The 19,767-nt window shown below is 38.4% G+C and overlaps 1 protein-coding gene across 2 annotated transcripts in view; it reads left to right on the forward strand.

The window, feature by feature from the left end:
* WWC2 (WW and C2 domain containing 2) overlaps nt 1–19,767 on the forward strand; it is a 220,652-nt gene that overhangs the window by 99,712 nt on the left and 101,173 nt on the right. For both annotated transcript variants that reach the window (XM_031010343.3, XM_055385871.2), the window contains 2 exons: nt 9,069–9,272; nt 10,071–10,147. In XM_031010343.3, coding sequence (XP_030866203.3) covers nt 9,069–9,272; nt 10,071–10,147 — 281 coding nt within the window. The remainder of the gene's footprint in view (nt 1–9,068; nt 9,273–10,070; nt 10,148–19,767) is intronic.

Here is a 19,767-nt window from a genome sequence, read left to right on the forward strand (position 1 = left end):
TATTCATTTACTGTACATTCAAGAGATCATAGGCTAGTCCTTCTTGGGGTATTGGTAAAGAAATGAGATTGTGTAGTGAAATAAGGAAAGGACCACCACCATGCCAGGAGAACACGGGGAAACATGAAGAAGCAGCCTTTCCATTCTAAAGAGTGTAGCCATGGCTACTTGGAGAAAGTGCTTTAAGCTGAAACCAAAGAGATGACTGAGTTAACCAGGCTGGAGAAAAAGACGGTGGGGAAGAAGGAGGACCACAAGTAGATTCAAAGGTCTCAAGAAGCAGGACTTGAGGAAAGCAGGACTTGAGGAAAGACATGCAGGAAATTCAGTGCAGCTGAAGGCTGGTGTGACTGGGGTAACCGGGGGTTTTGAATGGGGCAGGTTCTTTTGTCGGGAATCTTCCAGAGCCCTCTTTAAGTACTGCCTGTTCCACGGAACTGTACTCTTTTTAGCCAGAAGAAACGCATTTGTCTCTAAACTGCCATGGTACTAGCCATTCTCATACGCTAGCCATGCACATAGCCATTCTCCGCTCGAGGCACTAATTGTGTTCTACATACATCTATGTCACTATTTCTTCTACATTTTGTAAGTTTCTTGGAAGGAGGGATCATGCCTGATTATCTTATTTTTCCAAACCCTGTAGTAGATGGCCAATAACTGTCTGTAGAAATTAACGAACAAATAATAAATAAATATAGCAGATACTTTATAAAAAGGAAGATAAGGAAAGTTACTTATATTCATTTGATTTATTCTTCCTAAGCACAGTAGGAAGAATAGAAATATGCATTATAGACAAAAAAAACTTCTTTGAAGAATCTAATGTTATCTTCCATGATAAGCTCTTGTAATTCACATGTGTTCTCTACCTATAAAGTTTCACATCTATGAAACTGATGGAATGTGAATTCCCTTGAGGTACAGGGCATTTTGACAGTATTGTATGTTGCTTCTTTAATATAGTAGAAAACAGCAAATTATATTATAATGCCATGAGCTCCCAAGGCCACTGGGTCTTAATAAAAAATACCACATTTGTATAATATACTTGAGTATTTACATTTAAAAAATAATCTTCACAAATCTATTCTGCAAATGCAACGATGGAGATGAAGCACCATCCTGCTTTATGAAGCCTTCTTCTAAGGTGCCTTTGGGAACCCTCTTTTGTAGTTCATATTTGAATTGTACAGTATTTCAGAAATGAGAATGCTTCCCACTGACTCTCTTCTAATATGCGGTGTTTAAACCAGTCTACTGGAGTGTTTTTCCTGACCTATCCAAGACAAATGCTGATAGTTTATTATCATCATCATTATTGCCCTTTATTCATTTAAGTGTCAGTCAGTGTTTTGTGGCATTTTAGCCAGTGACAAGTATTTTATTGAAATATACCGTGTCCCCAAGATGGAGGGAAATATGATTGGCTGAAACCTCAAAAGATTGAGAGAGAACTGAGAGTACATATCTTATAATTATTATAACTTAAGAACATTTCAGATTTTTAACATACATTTTTAATTTTTATTATCTCTTTATTTCATTCGTTTATTAATTATATATCTCACTGTCACAAATTGTCCCAAAACTTAGTGGTTTAAAATAATATTTATTATCTCATGGTTTCTGTGGGCCATGAATCTAGGCAAGACTTAGCTGGATCCTCTGGCTCAAGGTCTCTGTGGTAGTTTGCAATCAAGGTGTCAGCCAGGCTGCAGTCATCTCAAATCTTTCAAGGAGAAAGATTTGCTTCCAAGCCACTCGTACGGTTGTTGGCAGGATTCACTTCCTTGTTGGCTGCTGGCCACAGGCCTCCCTCATTCCATGCCACGTGGGCCTCTCCACAGGACAGCTCACAACGGGGCAGCTTGCTTTGTTAGAGCCAAAAAGCCAAGAAGAATCAGGGAGAGAGAGAGTGAGCAGGACAACAGCACAGTCTTTTATAACCTAATCTCAGAAGTAATATCTTGTCACTTATTCTATGTTCTGTTCATTAGAAGCAAGCCATCAGATCTAGTCCATACTCAAGAGGCATAAATTACTAGGAGATGAGGATTATTGGGAGTCATCTACAGTTCTGAAAACTTTTGAAGACCATGCATTTATGTTCGTTAGAGGATGAGTTCTGTACTTTGAGGCAGGTTGCACTCACATATATAAATATTGGAAATAGATATAGGTATTAAATATTAGGATAATCAGAGACCTGAGTTATAATGAATATTTAAACCTGAGAAGTTTGGACTCTTATTGACTGATCTCTGCCCATCTCGCACATTCTCCAGATGGCTGGGCTGCCTTGTGGTGGTGATGTCCTTGAAGATTCTTGGCTGGAGGGTCTGTCCATCCTGTACATCTCTTGTTTAGACATCAGCTCTAGCATACAGTTTGTTTGGTTTTTTTCACAGTTAGGTGAGATATACATCTTCTGCATATTTAAATACTTACATCTTTAAAATTAGTGTTTAAAATACTACTTTAGAGAAAGCTCAACTTTAGCCAGTGAGTGTGAGGCAAGAGCTCTAGGTCTAAAGCAGTGGTTGCACTGTGCCCGTCTGACTCAGGCCATTTTGTTGATCACCCAGGGCTTCTCTTGGCCTCAAAAGGACCCAGTCTTCACAGCCTGAATCACTTTAGTTTAGAGTCATCCCTTATCCCTAGAGGCCAGGTTAAACACCCACAGAACCAGTCTGGTCTCTAGAAATTCCTGTGGGCCAAGTCAGATGCCCTCTGACTTATTAACGAACAAATAACAAATAAATATAGCAGATTATTCTCTAGGTTTTGACTTGCTCTAGCTCTTGGGGCCAACCAGAAATACTTCGTTGGGCTGCGTTAAGATTGAGATTACCAGGCAAAGCTTTTTGAAGACAGTATGTGCCCCTGGGCATTCCAGAAAATTGATAGTATTTCTATTCTAACCTATCAGGAACAGGTTCTTACGTTCATATAGTGGCCAGCCCCATGGCCCATCTTGTTTTGATTATACCCAGGATTTAATTTATAGAGGTGACTGAGTGATGATGGGAAGAGGTCAGTGCCATTGAAAGAAGTTTTATTATAGTTTTCAAGGGAAGGGGGCATACTACACCATTCTGGGCCACATAGTGGGGAAGCGCTTGGGTTGGTTGGAAGGCAGAAGGAGCAGAGGAGAAATCATGGCCCAGAGCCTGTATTGTGGTTTCCTGGGGAAGGAATGAGTGAGGCAGGGTAGGCAAATCTGAACAAGTTTAGGATTGGCTAGATTGAATAATTTCTGCAGACTCTGGGTTATGGGAATGGTCTCTAGTTGTCCAGTATCTTCTGTGGGGGGTGATGTAGGGCAGGGGAAATATTGGTTTGGAGTCTGAGTTAGATAAAAGAGGAGGTTAGGGATATGGGCTTTGGACTGTTGGTTTACATATGAAGGATGGGCTCATGGGAGTCATTTGCTATCTCTAAGAATTAAATTAGCCCTGGGAGGGGCAGTCTCTTCCCAGACAGCAAGGCCCCCAAGACATCAAAGCATCATAAAATATATAAAATTTTAAAAAATGATCAATACACCATCCACTGACAAATGGAAAGTGCAACATTATGTGTCATACTAAGAAACTTTGAGAAGCAATATTTTCTTGTTTTTCAGTCTCATCTGCTGATCTGCCCCTGACATCTTGTATAAATACATATGTGGTGGAGTGTGCAAATTCCACTAAAGGAAGAGGGAGCAGAGTGGATATAATTTTATAATTTATTAAGTTACAAGCCTCTTTTTTCCCCGGTGTTGCTGCCATGTGCACAGATTGAGGGGAAGTGTTGAGCATATGTATATATAATTCATTTGTTATGGCTGACTCTATCCCATTTTCATCAGCCGGTTCAAGCCAGGGTAGGTTAACATGGGTGCAGAGTGATCTGTGGAGCCTTAGTTCTAGGCACAGATGCTCTCTGGAGTCAAGGCTGGGGAAAGGAATGTGACTTTATAATTTCTTTGCTTTTGCAATCTGAGTATCAGAGACAGTGTTATAGCTTACCAGCATTAAAGGCTTTTTATATTTTGCAGCATCTCATTTAATCTTCCAAACAGCCCCCTGAATTAGCTCCATTTTATTAAGGGGGAAATTGAACCCTGGAAAGGTTTAAGAACCTGCTCAAGGTCACACAATTTGTAAATGACACACCTGAATTTGAACCCAGTTAGACTGAATACAGGGTTTATGATCTTAACTACTGGGATATTACATCTCAGTTCTTTTTTCCAGTATTCATATTCTTAAAACTTCCTCAGGACTCAAAACAATTCATTTGCTTTTTTTTTTTTTTTTTAAACTTTCATTATGACCTGAGTCTCAGTATTCTCAATGTACATTCCAATATGGAATCATTTTAATTATTCAGGTATTAGGTGGAAGGAAGAGTTATCCCTCCTTTTCCTGTTTAGTTTTTCACAATGTGGGTACCTCAGCCCTTCTGAGGTACCTGCATTATCACCCAGGTGGTAGTGCTACCATATCATTTTGTTTCTTTCTTCTTCCTCCTGCACCTCTGTACCTCCTCATCCCCTTCTAGTAATAAGTGCTGAGGTTCTTATTGGAACACTTTCCTTTTATATGTTCCATAGTCCTTCTGTATCCACTCCTTTCATTTCCAGTGTGGCCTGGGCTGACTAATGTACACTCTCTACACCCCTAAGAAAGGGGTTGTAGAACTCTGAGTGGGCTGTGAAAGTATTTTCAGGTATGATATGACATCAAGGGCTTAAAATCTAAGAGTACTGTTACTAATGGTGCACAAAAATGATTTTATTGAGTCAATTAGGCTGTGCCTTAATCTAATTTTGTTTTACAATAACCAGAGTTGCGTATTTATTCAGTTCTCTAGTAGAATCTTAGAAAACAATTGCTAGAACTTGCCGTTACATTTCTCTATTAATGACAGGTTTATTTTCCTTTTTTATTTTCAAGAGTGATTCTTCCTCTCATTTCTCCCCTGCATTGCCCATACACACAGTGTTACTAAGAGCCGTCACAGGAGGGTATGAATAGTACAGTCCAAGACCAAACTTCTTCAGTTTCCATTTGCATAGATTATACAAGGGTATGTTGGGTTGAGTTCTCTCAGAAGCAAGCCCTAAGCCAATAATTTAAGTGAAAGTGGTTTATGAAGGAAATCCCAGGATAAACCAGTAAGGAAATGAGGAAAGAAAGAAAGTGGAGGGAAAAAAACAACTGAAGGTTTTATTTCTGCAAAGTCTCTGACTCCACATGATTGTGGTGGCTCTAAAGTACAATTTCTACCTCAGAGTTTGCCCTACCTGGGAGTTCTTTCTGTCTTCTTCACTAGTCAGTCATTGGCTGCAGGTGAGTTAGCGAAGTGCTCTAGAGCAGTCAGACATCCATCAACAACAAACAAACAGCAGGCCATGGCAGAAAGACCCGAGAATACCAGGATAGGACACCAACAGTGTCCGCTACAAAGGCTACATCAGAAAATATTCATCCATATTTCAGCCTCTTTTTACAATCGAGAGACGTGAGAGTAAGAGAGGTAAAATACTTCTCTTAGAGTCTCACATCTGGCTAGGTGGATATGGAACCCACACGGCCTTACTCCCTAACCAGTGCTCTTTTCAACAGCTGGTAGTGGCAAAGGATTTTATTGCTGTTCCATTATACCTCATTTCTCTTTATCAGTCATCATAAGTCATTCATTTGAACCTTGTAAAGCATATTTTAATAATAAACTGTAAATCAGCTTTATTATATACAAATACATAAATTGCATCTATTTTCACTATACAATTCATGAGTTTTGACAAGTGTATACCATGTAACTATGACAATAATCAAGATAGGGAACATTTCCATCCCCTCAAAAAGAGCTTTCTTCTTGCTCTGTTGTAACAAGTACTTCTCAGTACTGCTGGGCCCAGGCAACCACTTTCTGTCATTGGATTAGCTTTACTTTTGCCCGAATTTCATATAAATGGAATCATACAGCGTGTGGTCTTTTGTGTCTGGCATCTTTTCACTCAACATGTGTTTGAGAGTCTTATATATTGCTGTTGAGTATTTTGTTTCGTTTTATTGCTGAGTAGTATTTTATTGTATGGATATACCACAGTTTGCTTAGCCATTACCTGTAATAGTTTTGTCTATTATGAATAAAGCTGCTAATGAGTATTTGTTTAGAGGTCTTTTTGTAGATATATATTTTCATATCTCTTGGGTAAATAACAAGTTGTAGGATTGCTGGGTTGTATGGTAATTGCTAAGTTGTTCTCCAAAGTGATTGCACCATTTTAGATTCCCAGTAGCAATGAATGAGAATTCCAGTTGCACCACATCCTCTTCAACACTTGGCATTGCCAGTTTTTAAATTCTAGCCATTTTACATAGTGAGCAGTGGTATCCCATTATAGTTTTGACTTGTATTTCCCTGATGATTAGTGATGTTGAGTCTCCTTTCATCTGCTTACTGGCTATTTGCACAATAGTCAGTAGATGTGCAGGTTTATTTTTGGACTCTATTCTGTTGCAACATAGCTGTTTTATCTAGATTATGCTTATTCCATCATTTCTACATTTCGAGATCTGTTTCCATCGACTGATTTTTCTCCAGAGTATGGGCCATATTTTTGTGCTTTTTATGTTGGTAACATTATAGTGGATGCTAGACTTTATAAAGTTGGTTTTGTTGTTGTTGTTTTCATTGAGTGCTAGGTTTTGTGCCTTTTAGGGAGTTTTATACTTTTTTTCTTCTGACCAGCAGTTAAGTTACTTGCTGACCAGCTTGGTCTTTTAGAAGCTTGTTTCAAAGCTTTATTAGGTTAGGTTCAGAGTAGCCTTTACCCTATGTCTTATTTAGCTCTGTTGTTAAGGTGTAACTTTGCTGTGGTCTCCACTGGATTCCCTAGATGTTCACTGTGGCCTTTCTCCTCTGGCTGGTCATAATTTGAAACTGTCACAGCCCTGTGTGAGCTCGGGGAATTTATCTGCCTATAGCATCCCAGTTGTCCTTTGCCTGGCCTTGTGCATTTCCCCTTGTCATCTCAGCATTCACTCACAGACTTCTTGTGACCCCTGTGCAAATTTCTGGAACTTCTCCAGTCTCTAGAGCTTATCCTGTGCTTTGCTTTACAAATTCTACCTGTCATGGCTTCCGTGAAATCTGCTTCCCTCTCCCTTCAATTCAGCAGTGCCTCCTTTCTCTGCTTGAGTTACCCCTCTTTGCACTGCTGTCCAAAAAGTGCTTTCAGACAGAAATGTAGGATAATCGTGGGGTTCATTTCCGTTCTTTCAGAGATCACAATCCTGTACTACCTGTTGTCCAACATCTGAAACCATTGTTCATATATTTTATCTTCTAGTTACAGTGGCCCTGTTATTCCACCATGGCCTTCTTTGTGTTTTGCTTTGTTTTTTAAAAATCTCTATTAACCTTTTGTGTATCAAGCTTCATGTGTTTTCTGTATTAAAGCCATACTTCTTTTTGTCCCAAATTATCCCGTTTGTGTTTGCTGTTGTTGGGAGTGGGGTCCGCTCGGATACAATGTCCTGCTAGACACGAGATCTTAAGTCACAATACCATAGTTTTTATGCCTTTGAACTATTCCACTTTTATTTTAAAACATGTATTACTGAATACAACACACGGAAAAGTGCATAGACTGAAATAACATAGTTTAACAAATATTTTAGAAGTGAACTGTGTAATTTCGATGGGTGAAAGAAACAGAACATCAGCATCCAGGAAACCTCTTTTATTTACTCTGTCCCATTCTCAACCCCTTCCTCTACTGGCAAATGGCCACTCTCCTTTCTTTCACAGCAGAGGGGTCCAGTACATGTCTGCAGACACAGGGGGATAGCTCTTAACCAGCCTGCACTAACCATCACCAAAACTATCCGTTCTCTTGTATACACCATGGTATCCCAATGCTGGACAGCAGTACACTCCAACTCCTTGGCCCAACATGTGGTCAAAAAATATGTTAATTTTAAAATGTGAGAACATAAAATGTTTAGGGTAATCTGATTCTTTTGTTTTTATTTTTCTTCATGTTTTGTGGCCCCTACTGTAGCTTCACCACACAGTAAAGAATGTGTTTGGAGTTTATAAACTGAGCATAAGCTGCCATGGAAGACAGAGGATAAAGGGCTGACTTGCAGATGAGGTGGCTGGGGCACCTTCTGGAGGAGGCAGCATGTGAATGCTGTTGCAGAGCACTGGTTCTTGGGCTCGGCTGCTCATTGGAATCACCTGAGCAGCTTTGAAATCTACAGTGCCTGGGTTCCATCCACAGAAACTCTAGTTGGTCTGGGTTTTTTTTTTTAAAAGGGTCTCTGGTTGATTGTAGTTTGTGGAAGTGCAGAAGCAAGAACCAGGGCCTTAGGCTAGAGCATTCTGCATAAACAGGACCACAGTTCTGTTTGTTTGTTTATTTTTAAATTTCAGATCCACTGCGGACTCACTGATATTTTTGTAAAATACAAGAAAAAGTGAATTACTAGAAAAGTGAAAATATATACACACAAAGAAATGCACAATGTTTATCAACAGATAAACAATAACTGACTAAAATCGCTATAATGATTACAAAATGTTTTCTCTCTATTTCTGTCGTTACTGTTGCGGACATGAAACTGAGTTCATGGACTGGTGTTGGTCTGCAGAGTAGACCAACTTTGATTAGTGCTGATGCAGAGGGCAGTGTGGCTAGAGTCCTGTATTAGGTGAATGGAGGTAGGTTGGGTCCAGCTTATGCAGGGCATTGAGCGCTGGAATGAATAGCTTGGCTTTTATTCTGTAGGCACTGGGGAGCCACAGAATTCTTGAATGATCTGATTGACAACATTGTGTGTGGTAGATTTATAGTGAGAATACTGTTGATGAGAACCTGGAAGAGGAAGGAAGTTGATGAGACTGGGTAAAATAAAACTAAAATTTCTGGAGAAGTCACTCCAGCACAGCTAAATAAACTCCTTAGAGGATACAAGAACTTAAGCTAGCCTACTCCCTAAAGCTTAAACAATCTGGAAAACAAAGTTAAATTCTAAAAAGTACCCTCCACCTAATGTTTTCAGAAACCACACAGATAGAAGATCCAAGAAAACAATGGAGGGGGGAACAGGAGAAGATGCTCAAGGACTACCTCTCTGTGGCACAGGATGCCCTCCGGACACAGAAGGAACTGTACCATGTGAAGGAGCAGAGGCTGGCGCTGGCCCTGGATGAATATGTGCGATTAAATGATGCCTATAAGGAAAAGTCAAGTTCTCGCACAAGCTGTAAGTACAGTGTGGCTATTCAGACTTTGGAAGTGGAGACTGAATTGTAGATAACAGAAGACCACTTACATTTCTATGGAGTTTAATTTTGAGTTCTTTTCCCTCCTAAGCAGGAAGAGTCTCTCAAAACCGTTGAGAGGTGAGGGCACACCCCAAATTTTCTCACCCCTACTTCAGATAAAAGAATCTCCATTTGGGGGTTATGCATGCCTTCTGTTTCTGCACCCGCCTCTACCAGGTTGCCTTTTATGCATTTACGAGTTAATTTTTACCTTTTCAGAACAGTGCAAGTAGTTTGGCCCTTTTTGCTACTTTTGTACAATATTTTTAGTGGGGAGGAACTGGAACTATTACCTAGAATGGAATTTCTGTTGACCATCTGAGTTGATTTATCGCTCCCTCATCTCACAGATTGACTATTTGGAACTGGCTTTGTTTAAAGAAGCAGCTGTGATGAGCTCAGAAGTTCTGCTTAAATTATAAATTCCTTGATAATGCAAAACTCTGATATACTGCTGCAGTATAGTCCTCTAAGGACATAGTGTGTATAAAATCCAGAAGAACATTAAGCACCAAGGTCTTAATGACATTTCTCTTTACAGAGTTAAAAAAAATGGTAGAGGTTTGAAGATTACTTTTTATATTTAGGTGTCTGATGAATGGCAATAAAGGAATTATGAAAAGAAAGCAAGTATTCACAGAAGCACATAAATCTTGTTTTTAGCTTCAGTAAATTCTAAGCTGAGAACTAGTTATGCAACTTGTAAATAATTAGTTTTTCTTTTTTCTCTATAAAAGTATTCTCAGGATCTTCATCCAGTACTAAATATGATCCCGATATTTTAAAAGCTGAGATCTCCACTACAAGATTAAGGGTAAGAGGTTTTAAATTGTGGTTCTATGTTGACCCATATGCATAGAGTCTGAAGGCTGTGGAAGGGGCTTTAGTGATCAGTTCTCATCTCCATTTGGTGTAGAAAACTCCTCCCCTTATCCCTGATGAGTGGTCCTTCTACCTTGATGTGAACAAGTTCAGAGTGTGGGATAGTCTTTATTATTGAGACAATGTGTTCCATTATTGGGCAGTGTTTTTTTGTTGTTGTTTATTTGTTTGTTTTTTGAGATGAAGTTTCACTCTGTCACCCAGGCTAGCGCACTGCAATCTCCACCTCCTGGGTTCAAGCAGTTCTCCTGCCTCAGCCTCCAGAGTAGCTGGGATTACAGGCACGTGCCACCATGCACAACTAATTTTAGTATTTTTAGTAGAGATGGGGTTTCACCATGTTGGCCAGGCTGGTCACATTGGTCTTGAACTCCTGACTGCAAGTGATCTGCCCGCCTTAGCCTCCCAAAGTGCTGGGATTATAGGTGTGAGTCACTGCGCCTGGCCTATTGGGCAGTTTTATTGTTAGCAGTTAGAATATTGAATCAAAATTTGAGTCTTGTAACTTGCTTTCCCTCATTGTGCTGAGTTTTGTCCTCCAGAGTTAAGCCAAGTTGCTCTTTTGTCAGACAACCCAATATTTCAAGATGCCCACAACTTAAAAGTCTAAGTCAGACTTTACTAGGTCCTCATAATGCCTCCTGGAGAGGTGTTTCCTGAATCTTGGCCTGAATCTTTTTAACTAAACTGATGTTAAGGCCAGAACTTGTTTATCCTTGATTTTTAGAATATTGAAGTCTGTTCACCAAGTAAATAAACTCATGTAACCGATACCCCCGGTCATGAACTAGGTTATTACCATGATTTCTCCTCATTATTTCACCTCTCCATTAAGGTGGTACTAGCCTCATGAGCACTGAGGGTTAATTTTTCACCTGCTTTGAACTTCCTAAGACTGGATACCGTATGTGTTAATTTGATGGCTCGCCTTGCTCAACAGCATTTCGAGATCCACGTTCATTTTTGTTGCTGTATAGTGTTCCACTTTTGTGTAAATACCATCAATTCTTTATCTCATGTAATACTGATGTACATTAAAGTTTATTTCAATTTCTGATTATTAAAAATTATGCCTTAATGTACATATCTATTGTGCATTATATGTGGAACACTTATATGTGGACCCTTAAAAGGAGATCAAATATACTGAGATAGAGAATAAAACAGTGGTTACTGTGGACCTCGGGGCTGGGGCGGAGGTGAGGGGAGATGAAATGGTGAGATGTGGTTCAAAGGATAACAGGTGCAGATATGTGGGATGAACAAGTCTAGAGCTGTAATGTTCAACATGAGGACTATAGGGAATAACATTGTATTAGGAATTCTTGTTAAATAAGTTAAATAAGTAGATTTTGTGACAAAAAATGGTAACTGTGTGAGCTGATAGATATGTTAATTTGATTCACTATAGTAATCATTTTACTATCTCCATGTATCCCATAACAACATGTTGTAAGCCTCAAATATACGCAATAAAATTTATTTTAAAAAATACAACCACGGCTCACTTAACAACGGGTATACATTCTGAGAAGTGTATTGTTAGGAAATTCCCTTGTCCTGTGAACATCACAGAGTATACTAACGCAAGCCCGTATCATAGGGCTACTACACACCTCAGCTATATGGGATAGCCTATTGCTTCCAGGCTACAAACCTGTACCATATGATACTGCACTGAGTACTGTAAGTACATATTGTAAGTACATTCAGTACCTAGAATTATAACACACAGTGGTATTTGTGTCTAAACTTATCCAATGGTAGAAAAGGCAGTGCGAGACATACCGTCTTATATGCAGGGAAATGTGGACATGTGGCACCTGACTGTACATATCTCAGTGGATACTGCCAGTTTCAGCCCTTCTTACTTGCTCATGTCTGCACTAAGTCTCTAAGTTACTTTATGCACAGGCTTTTGCCTACATCTCACAAGTTTTGAATTTTATATTTCCATTGTTATTCAGATCAAAGTATTTTCTAACTTCCTTTATGATTTCTCATATGAGTGCATTGCTTAATTTTCAAACAATTGGAGATTTTCTTTTATTATTGACATCAACTTAAATACATTGTATTTTTCAGTTCAAAAACTTATATTTGAAGCTGGGTGCAGTGGCTCACACCTGTAATCCCAACACTTTAGGAGGCCAAGGTGGGAGGATCGCTTGAGGCCAGGTGTTCAAGACCAGCCTGGGCATCATAACGAGACATAATCTCTATTAAAATTAAAAAAAGTTTTAATCTCAGAATTTCTATTTGATTATTTTTCAGTTGTTTCTAGTTACTTGCCCAAATTCTGCACATTAATGTGTAATTTTTGAACACTTTGTCATCCTAGAGAGGATTTAGTTTTGTTTCTTTTAGGTAGTCAGGCCAGGGGCAGGTAATTTTAATATAATCATGATTTGAGCTGACTATAGCCTGGGCTTCAGTCCTTCTCTAAGGGCGGGTCAATTTCCAGTTTCCCTTTTCTTTTAGGGCAAAGCTCTTCAAAATCCCAGTTGAACTCTTGAGGTGTTTTACCAGGGCCCCTTCCGTTCAATAGAGGCTGAACTTCACGTCTCTTCCCTATGCCTTAGCTCTGTGGGGCTGCCAGCCCTTCTCTGTGTCTCAGGTGCTCAGTCACTGCATGCTCCCAGCCTTTCACTTTCTCTGTTGTGTGGGCAAATACCTCAAAAGCAGAAACAGTGCCATGTTTGGATTATGACACTGAGCTTCCCTTATCTTTTGGATTTTTTTTTTTTTTTTTGACGGAGTCTTGCTCTGTTTCCCAGGCTGGAGTACAGTGGCGCTATCTCAATTCACTGCAAGCTCCGCCTCCTGGGTTCAGGGGATTCTCCTGCCTCAGCTTTCCAAGTAGCTGGGACTACAGGCGCCTGCCACCACGCCCGGCTAATTTTTTGTATTTTTAGTAGAGATGGGGTTTCGCCATGTTGGCCAGGCTGGTTTCGAACACCTGACCTCGTGATCTGCCCACCTCAGCCTCCCAAAGTGCTGGGATTACAGGCGTAAGCCACCGCGCCCAGCCTCTTTTGGATCTTTAACACAAGTTCTTGCTGCCTTAGTCCTCGAATGTCCTCAAATAGATGTATGTGTTTGTTTTCTCACAATTTTTCTATTTCTTTTTAGAAAAAGAGTATGAAAAAGGTTTGTCTACACTTACTGGAAGCAAATCTCTTTAGTTTGGATTTCTTTATTATGAAGTCATCATTCTGTGTCACTGTACAATAAATACCACTCCAGGGTGTCCTGGACCCTTTACTTAGTCCATCCATAATTCTCTGTTCTTGCAATGGTTTGTCAAATGCCTTGGTACTGTATCTCTGTACCGTGTCTATATGTTTGTTTCTGTGATCTACTAGGCTAGATACCTTATCTTACAAAAAAGGAAATGAAGACATTTTTGTCAAAACTTACTCTCAATAAACTCCAGTACTCGAGCTGTGCACTTCTCAGCAAGTTATTATTACTTCCCTCTGAAATTTTCACCCTTTTCATAGTTCTTATCCTTGCAAGACACACTGTAAATGGAATAACCACAATAAGCTGTTAATCTGTACACTTAGATCCGCTAAGAAATATGCAAACTGAGGGAGGTATTTAGAAACAAAAATATGTTAGGATATCTCATAAAACTAACCATTTAGAAGGAAGTGGAGACTCATCCCAGTCGGGTAGCACAGGAAATCCCAAGTGGTCACATTCCCCAGAATTGTCTTCTAATGTAGCGGAATCTCTTAGATTAAGCTTCTTCTATGCCAGGTTTAGTTCGCTCTTAATATCAGAGGCCTATATTATATATAACATATAATATTTATCACCTTGTGACCACAAAGATGAGTCGGAGAGAGACGCCCTCTTCAAGAAGGTGCTTCTCTCACAAAAAGAAGACAAGATATTCATAAATAACTATAATAAAAGATCAGAAATGACACTGGCTTCATCCCTTTCATTAGTGCCTAGGTGCTTGTTTAATACTTCCTGGCACTGTGAATGCCTTTTTAGAAATGCTGCCATAGCAGATTGGTCCTCACGGACTGTGTTGCTGTTGTGATATTTTGAGCTGTGTTTGAACACTTGGGCACAGATGATGTGCTGTTTGGTATCTGTGTCCGTTTTGACCAGGTAGCACTTTAGGAATGGCCCAGCCATTCAGAAGTGGATGGGTAACTTGGCAGAGTCTGTTAGATTTTGATAATCTGGCCCTTCTTGGTTTGCGTACTCTGTTAAAAATCCCTTTCACAAATTAATGCCGTAGGAGTAGTAACTCTTGAATAAATTAACTCATCACTTTGGTGTTTTGGAAGACTTGCCTGCATTTCTGGTCACAATAACAATTTTTAAAGCATGGCCAAACACTAGTTTTATGCTTTAATGTTTTGTTGCAACAATATTAGCAGGTGTACCTCAGTTGTTTTACTGAATTAGTACTAGTAGGTCAGGTATTTGGGAATCATGTATTTAGAAGCACCTGTCTAAAATATGTTTCATGTTATATTATGGACATAGGTACTGATAAACATTGGGCTTGTTTCCTCTTTGGTCAAATGGGATAACAGTACTTCCCGATACCTTATTTTTATTTGTCAGAATGGTAAAATGAATGCATTAGTGCTTTTTATTAAGATATTTTAAAGCTGGTGTTTAATTGCTTGAGAAAATCTCAATAGCCATTTTTTAAGGAAGAAGAATATAAACGTTTTTACTGCAAAATTTATTATTTATAATAGATCTTAGACCATAGTCACCTTGGGTTAAAATATAAACTGTCTCATGCAAATTAAACTTTAGATTCAATTGCCGTTAAAAAAAAAACACACAATACTGAAGTTGATAAATAGGTGAAATTTGGTGAAAATTTTGTGGAGAAAGTTTTTGGCTAATTTTTATTAAATTTTTACTATTGTTAAGCTTAAATAGAGTGTTAGAAATGTAAAAGAAAGTCTTTAGAAATACTAATGTATTTGAGAAGTGTATTGAGTACCCATTGCATGTGCTTTAATACAACTTTTATTTTTGTGAGAGTGAAGAACAAAGACCCCTTTGGTTAAACTATTTGCACCGCATTCCAAACGCATAGCTGGCTAGGGGGCACTGTTATTAATAACAGTATACTATCTTTTGTTCTCAAGTATGTACTGCTCACACATTGTTAATATAGACTCACTTTGAATTTGTTTTAGCAGTGGTGATGAGCTTAGAAAAGTCATCCACAGTCTTAGCTATTTGTAATCTTGGAGACAGATTTAAAAGAATGGCAGTCAAATTTAAGGTTCAGTTTGTAACTGTGAGTAAAGTAGTAATGTGCACATCAAAATAGGACACTTTAGCTAATTATCTCACACAGCAAAAATCTTATCAGTGTTCTTCAAATAAAAAGAAATATGCTGGCCAGGCACGGTGGCTCATGCCTGTAATCCCAGCACTTTGGGAGGCCGAGGTGGGCGGATCACCTGAGGTCGGGGGTTCGAGACCAGCCTGACCAACATGGAGAAACCCCGTCTCTACTAAAAATACAAAATTAGCCAGGCGTGGTGGCACATGCCCGTAATCCCAGCTACTAGGGAGGCTGAGGCAGGAGAATCTCTTGAACGTGGGAGGCGGAGGTTGCGGTGAGCCGAGATTGCACCAGCCTGGGCAACAAGAGCGAAACTCCGTCTCAAAAAAAAAAAAAGAAATATGCCTTTGGAGAATGTAAATTGCCGCAAATATTTTCTCTTGACTAGACATGAGAGATATCCTTATTCTCATACTATGTTTACAATTTAGCTTACATTTCAAGTTCTTTCAGCTGTGACTTTGCTTTCTTTTAGGGTGTTGAAAGAGAATGATGCTAACTTGCAACACCAAACTGTAGATAAGGTTATTCTTAGGATATTTGGAAATGAATTTGTATTGTACAGTAGCTCCCCCTTATTCATAGGGCATATGGTCCAGGCCCCCCAGTGGATGCCTGAAGCCCCAGATAGTACTGAACCCATTGTATACTGTTTTCTCCTATACAGCCATACCTGTGATAAAGTTTAACTTATAAATTAGACATAGTAAGGGATTACAACAATGACTAATAATAAAATTGAACAGTCATCGCATTATACTTTAATAAAAGTTATGTGGACGTGGTCTCTCTCTCTCTCTCAAAATATCTTATTGTATCATAGTCATCTATTTTTGGACCGCAGTTGACTGCAGGCAACCTAAACTGCAGAAAATGAAACTGTGGATAAGGGAGGACTATTATAGTTAGTGTTGGGTTAGAAAATAGTGCAACAGTCTTAGTGAATTTTGAGTGAAATTAGGAATGAGATGACTTACATTCGCAAGAAAAAAAAAAGCAAGACAGAAAGAAAATGAGAGATTCTCTTTAATACAAGAACTGGTGTTATCTAATATGACATGCTAGTAACTTGAAATAATTAAAATGTATAGCACAGTAGTGTCTTCTTTCAAAAGCATACCAGAATTTGAGTAGAGTGAACTTTAATACTTAATCACATCTATTGATTTTATAATGTTTTATTTCTCTCGCTGTCTTTCTATGAGTTTGGCCTCCTTTTCTAGCTTTGAAGGTATGAAACTGCAGGCTAAATATGTATTTTAAAAAAGAAATCATTCACTGGCACTGTGTTGTTGAGGAGGAGTTATTTAGTTTCTCTTCACCTAGCTAAGCTACCATGTCAATCTATATACATCCTAATTCTTAAATACCCTTATATCCATAATGCTTGTGGCATTTTACAATATTAAAAGCAATTAATTTTTCCTGTTAGAGAATATATAATCTGAGCAAACAGGATTGACAGGAAAATATCACTCATAAATGATCTATTTTAAGTGATTCTATAAAGCCTACAAAGCTCATTTGCTCATATTTTGAAGGTCATAGGGGCTAAGCTTTGTGGAATGTTATGAGATAAAGATATAATGAATACATTCAAACCAACACTTCCTTATATTTTGGTACTTTTCTTTGACATGTACGCAATAAATACATTGACCTAACATGTTCACATTGAATTTTGAAACAACCTGCTGACGCCATGACAGTGAAAGTATGAAATAGCTATTTATTGTACATACGTTTTGCAATCTTCAGCAGCCTCGGGTGCACATTTATTTCTAGAGCTGAGGGTGGTAGACATAATACTCTCAGCTTCTACTTAATGAAGGCATCAGAATTTTAGCTCCTGCAAGATGTAAGGGAATAAAATTGTGTGATTCAAGAGTCGTCAGCTGGATGACAATTTTAGATGTGTCTTTAGAGAGAAGGTGATATTGGTGAAATAGGCTCAACAAGAAGACATTTTGCCTAAAATTCAGGCTGTCAAAATCATGTGGATATATTTTAAAAGATCCAGCTTACTTCTGTTTCTGTCCATGAAAGATTAACTACTACAAGAATTGCCCTCTAACAGCAGGTGATTAGAGAACTGGACAAAAATCTAGGAAACAGCTGTTTTCAGGCTTCAGGTAACAGTAGAAGACTGTAATTCTTAACTGAAAGGAAACAGATGAAGTGAGCCCTGGGATTGCACTGTTTGCAGTATGAGGAGAAGGACCCAAACATAGTCTAGTGGTGTGCATGAGTTGATGAGACAGAAGAGAAAAGTTCATTGGCGGAGAAGTGGCTAGAATATATAGGAAATACCGGAGAGAAGGGAGCTACAGAGATAGAAGAGAGCAAGAGCAGGCAAGTGCCAGTCTAGAGATTTCTAGTAGGGTCTCCTCAAATCTTTGACTGAATACTGATTGAGTAGCCATGGTACACAATACCATGAGGCTGGAGAAAGAAAGTGATAGGACAGTTCTCAGAGCTCACATAGGGCTGGGAATAATAGTTTGTGTTTCCATCAGCCAGCATACAGACATAGAACCTTGAACAGAAACATCAGAAGGGTAATGCCATAGTAGTGGGACCAAATTAGTCTGAGGCTAGGGCTGCACTGGACTTATTCTAACAAAAATTGAAAGCAAACATTGAAAGGATCAAATTGATTTAAAATAATTTATTTGTGTGCCAGAACAAAGTCCAGGATCCTTTAAGATAATACAGTAAAATCCAGCACCAAGAATGTAAAATTCACAATGGGCAGTATCTAGTCAGAATTTTTCATGTGTGTTGGGGATGAGAGTAGTGTGGAGGGACAAAAGAGGGCTTACCAAGAGGGCATCAGGAAACCTTTGGGAGTGTTAGGTATATTCTAAAAGTGTATTGACAGTTACATGTGTATATACATGTGTCAACACTTATGTATGTAGTTTAAACATATTCACTTTATTATATGCTAGTTATACATCAATAAAGCTGTTAAGAATGATCAGGTATGCAAAGAAGCAAGAAAATATGATCCACAACAAAAAGAAGAAATGACAGGTACAATTTAATTAGCAGACAAACATGTTAAAACATGTTATGCATATGCTCAAGAATATAAAGGAAAATGTGAAAATGGGGAGAAAAAATATATTAAAAAAAACAAAATGGAACTTCTACAGATTAAAAATACAATATCAGAAATAAAATAACTATATGGGAGTAACAGCTGATTATACATTACCAAATAAAAGATCAGTGAAGTTAAAGACATAGGAATAGAAACTACCGAAAATGAATTACACAGAGAAAACAAAGTCTGGTAAAAATTTATCAGCATATCAGTGTCCTGTGGTTCAATATCAGATAGTTAGACATGTGTAATTAAAGTTCCCTAGAAACAGCAGGGGAGGAAATCACAACAATTATTTGCAGAAACTGAAATTATTAATCCATCAATATAGGAAATTCAACAAACCCAAGGCAGAATGAAAAAAAAAGATCATACCAAAGCACATCCTAATCATATTGCTAGAAATCAATGGTAAAGAGAAAATCTTAAAAGTAGCCATAGAAAAAGGCATTATGTACAGTGGAATAAAGATAAGAATTACAACAGACTCCTCATCAGAAATAATACAAACTATAAGATAGTGGAGTGGTATTTTAAGAGTACCAATACTAAAAGAAAAACTGTCAACCTAGATTTCTATACCTAGTGAAAATATCTTTTAAATTGAAGGCAAAACAGCCAGTATAAAAATGGGCAAGAGACTTCAATAGACATTTCTGCAAAGATATACAAATGGCCAATAAACATATGAAAAGATGATAAACATCACTAGTCATTAGGGAAATGCAAATCAAAATTACAAGGAGATATCACTTCACACCTATTAGGAAAGCTATTACTTAAAAAAAAAAAAAACAACTGACTAACACAGGTTGGACATTGGTATATAAGTATCTGTTTGAGTCTCTGCTTTCGGTTCTTTGGGGTATATATCCAGAAGTGGAATTGTTCGATCACAAGGTAATTCTAAATTTAACTTTTTGATACATATCTATATAGATTTTGATACATATCTTCTAATCTAGGAAGATATTTGTTATAAAGAATTGGCTGACACAATTATGGAAACTGGCGAGTCCAGATTTGCGGCATGGGCTGACAAACTGGAGGCACAGGAGAGCCAGTACAGTTCCAGTCCAAAGACCAGCAGCCTGGAGACCCA

This window comes from Gorilla gorilla, chromosome 3 (assembly GCF_029281585.2).
Source record: "Gorilla gorilla gorilla isolate KB3781 chromosome 3, NHGRI_mGorGor1-v2.1_pri, whole genome shotgun sequence".
NCBI lineage: Eukaryota > Metazoa > Chordata > Mammalia > Primates > Hominidae > Gorilla > Gorilla gorilla.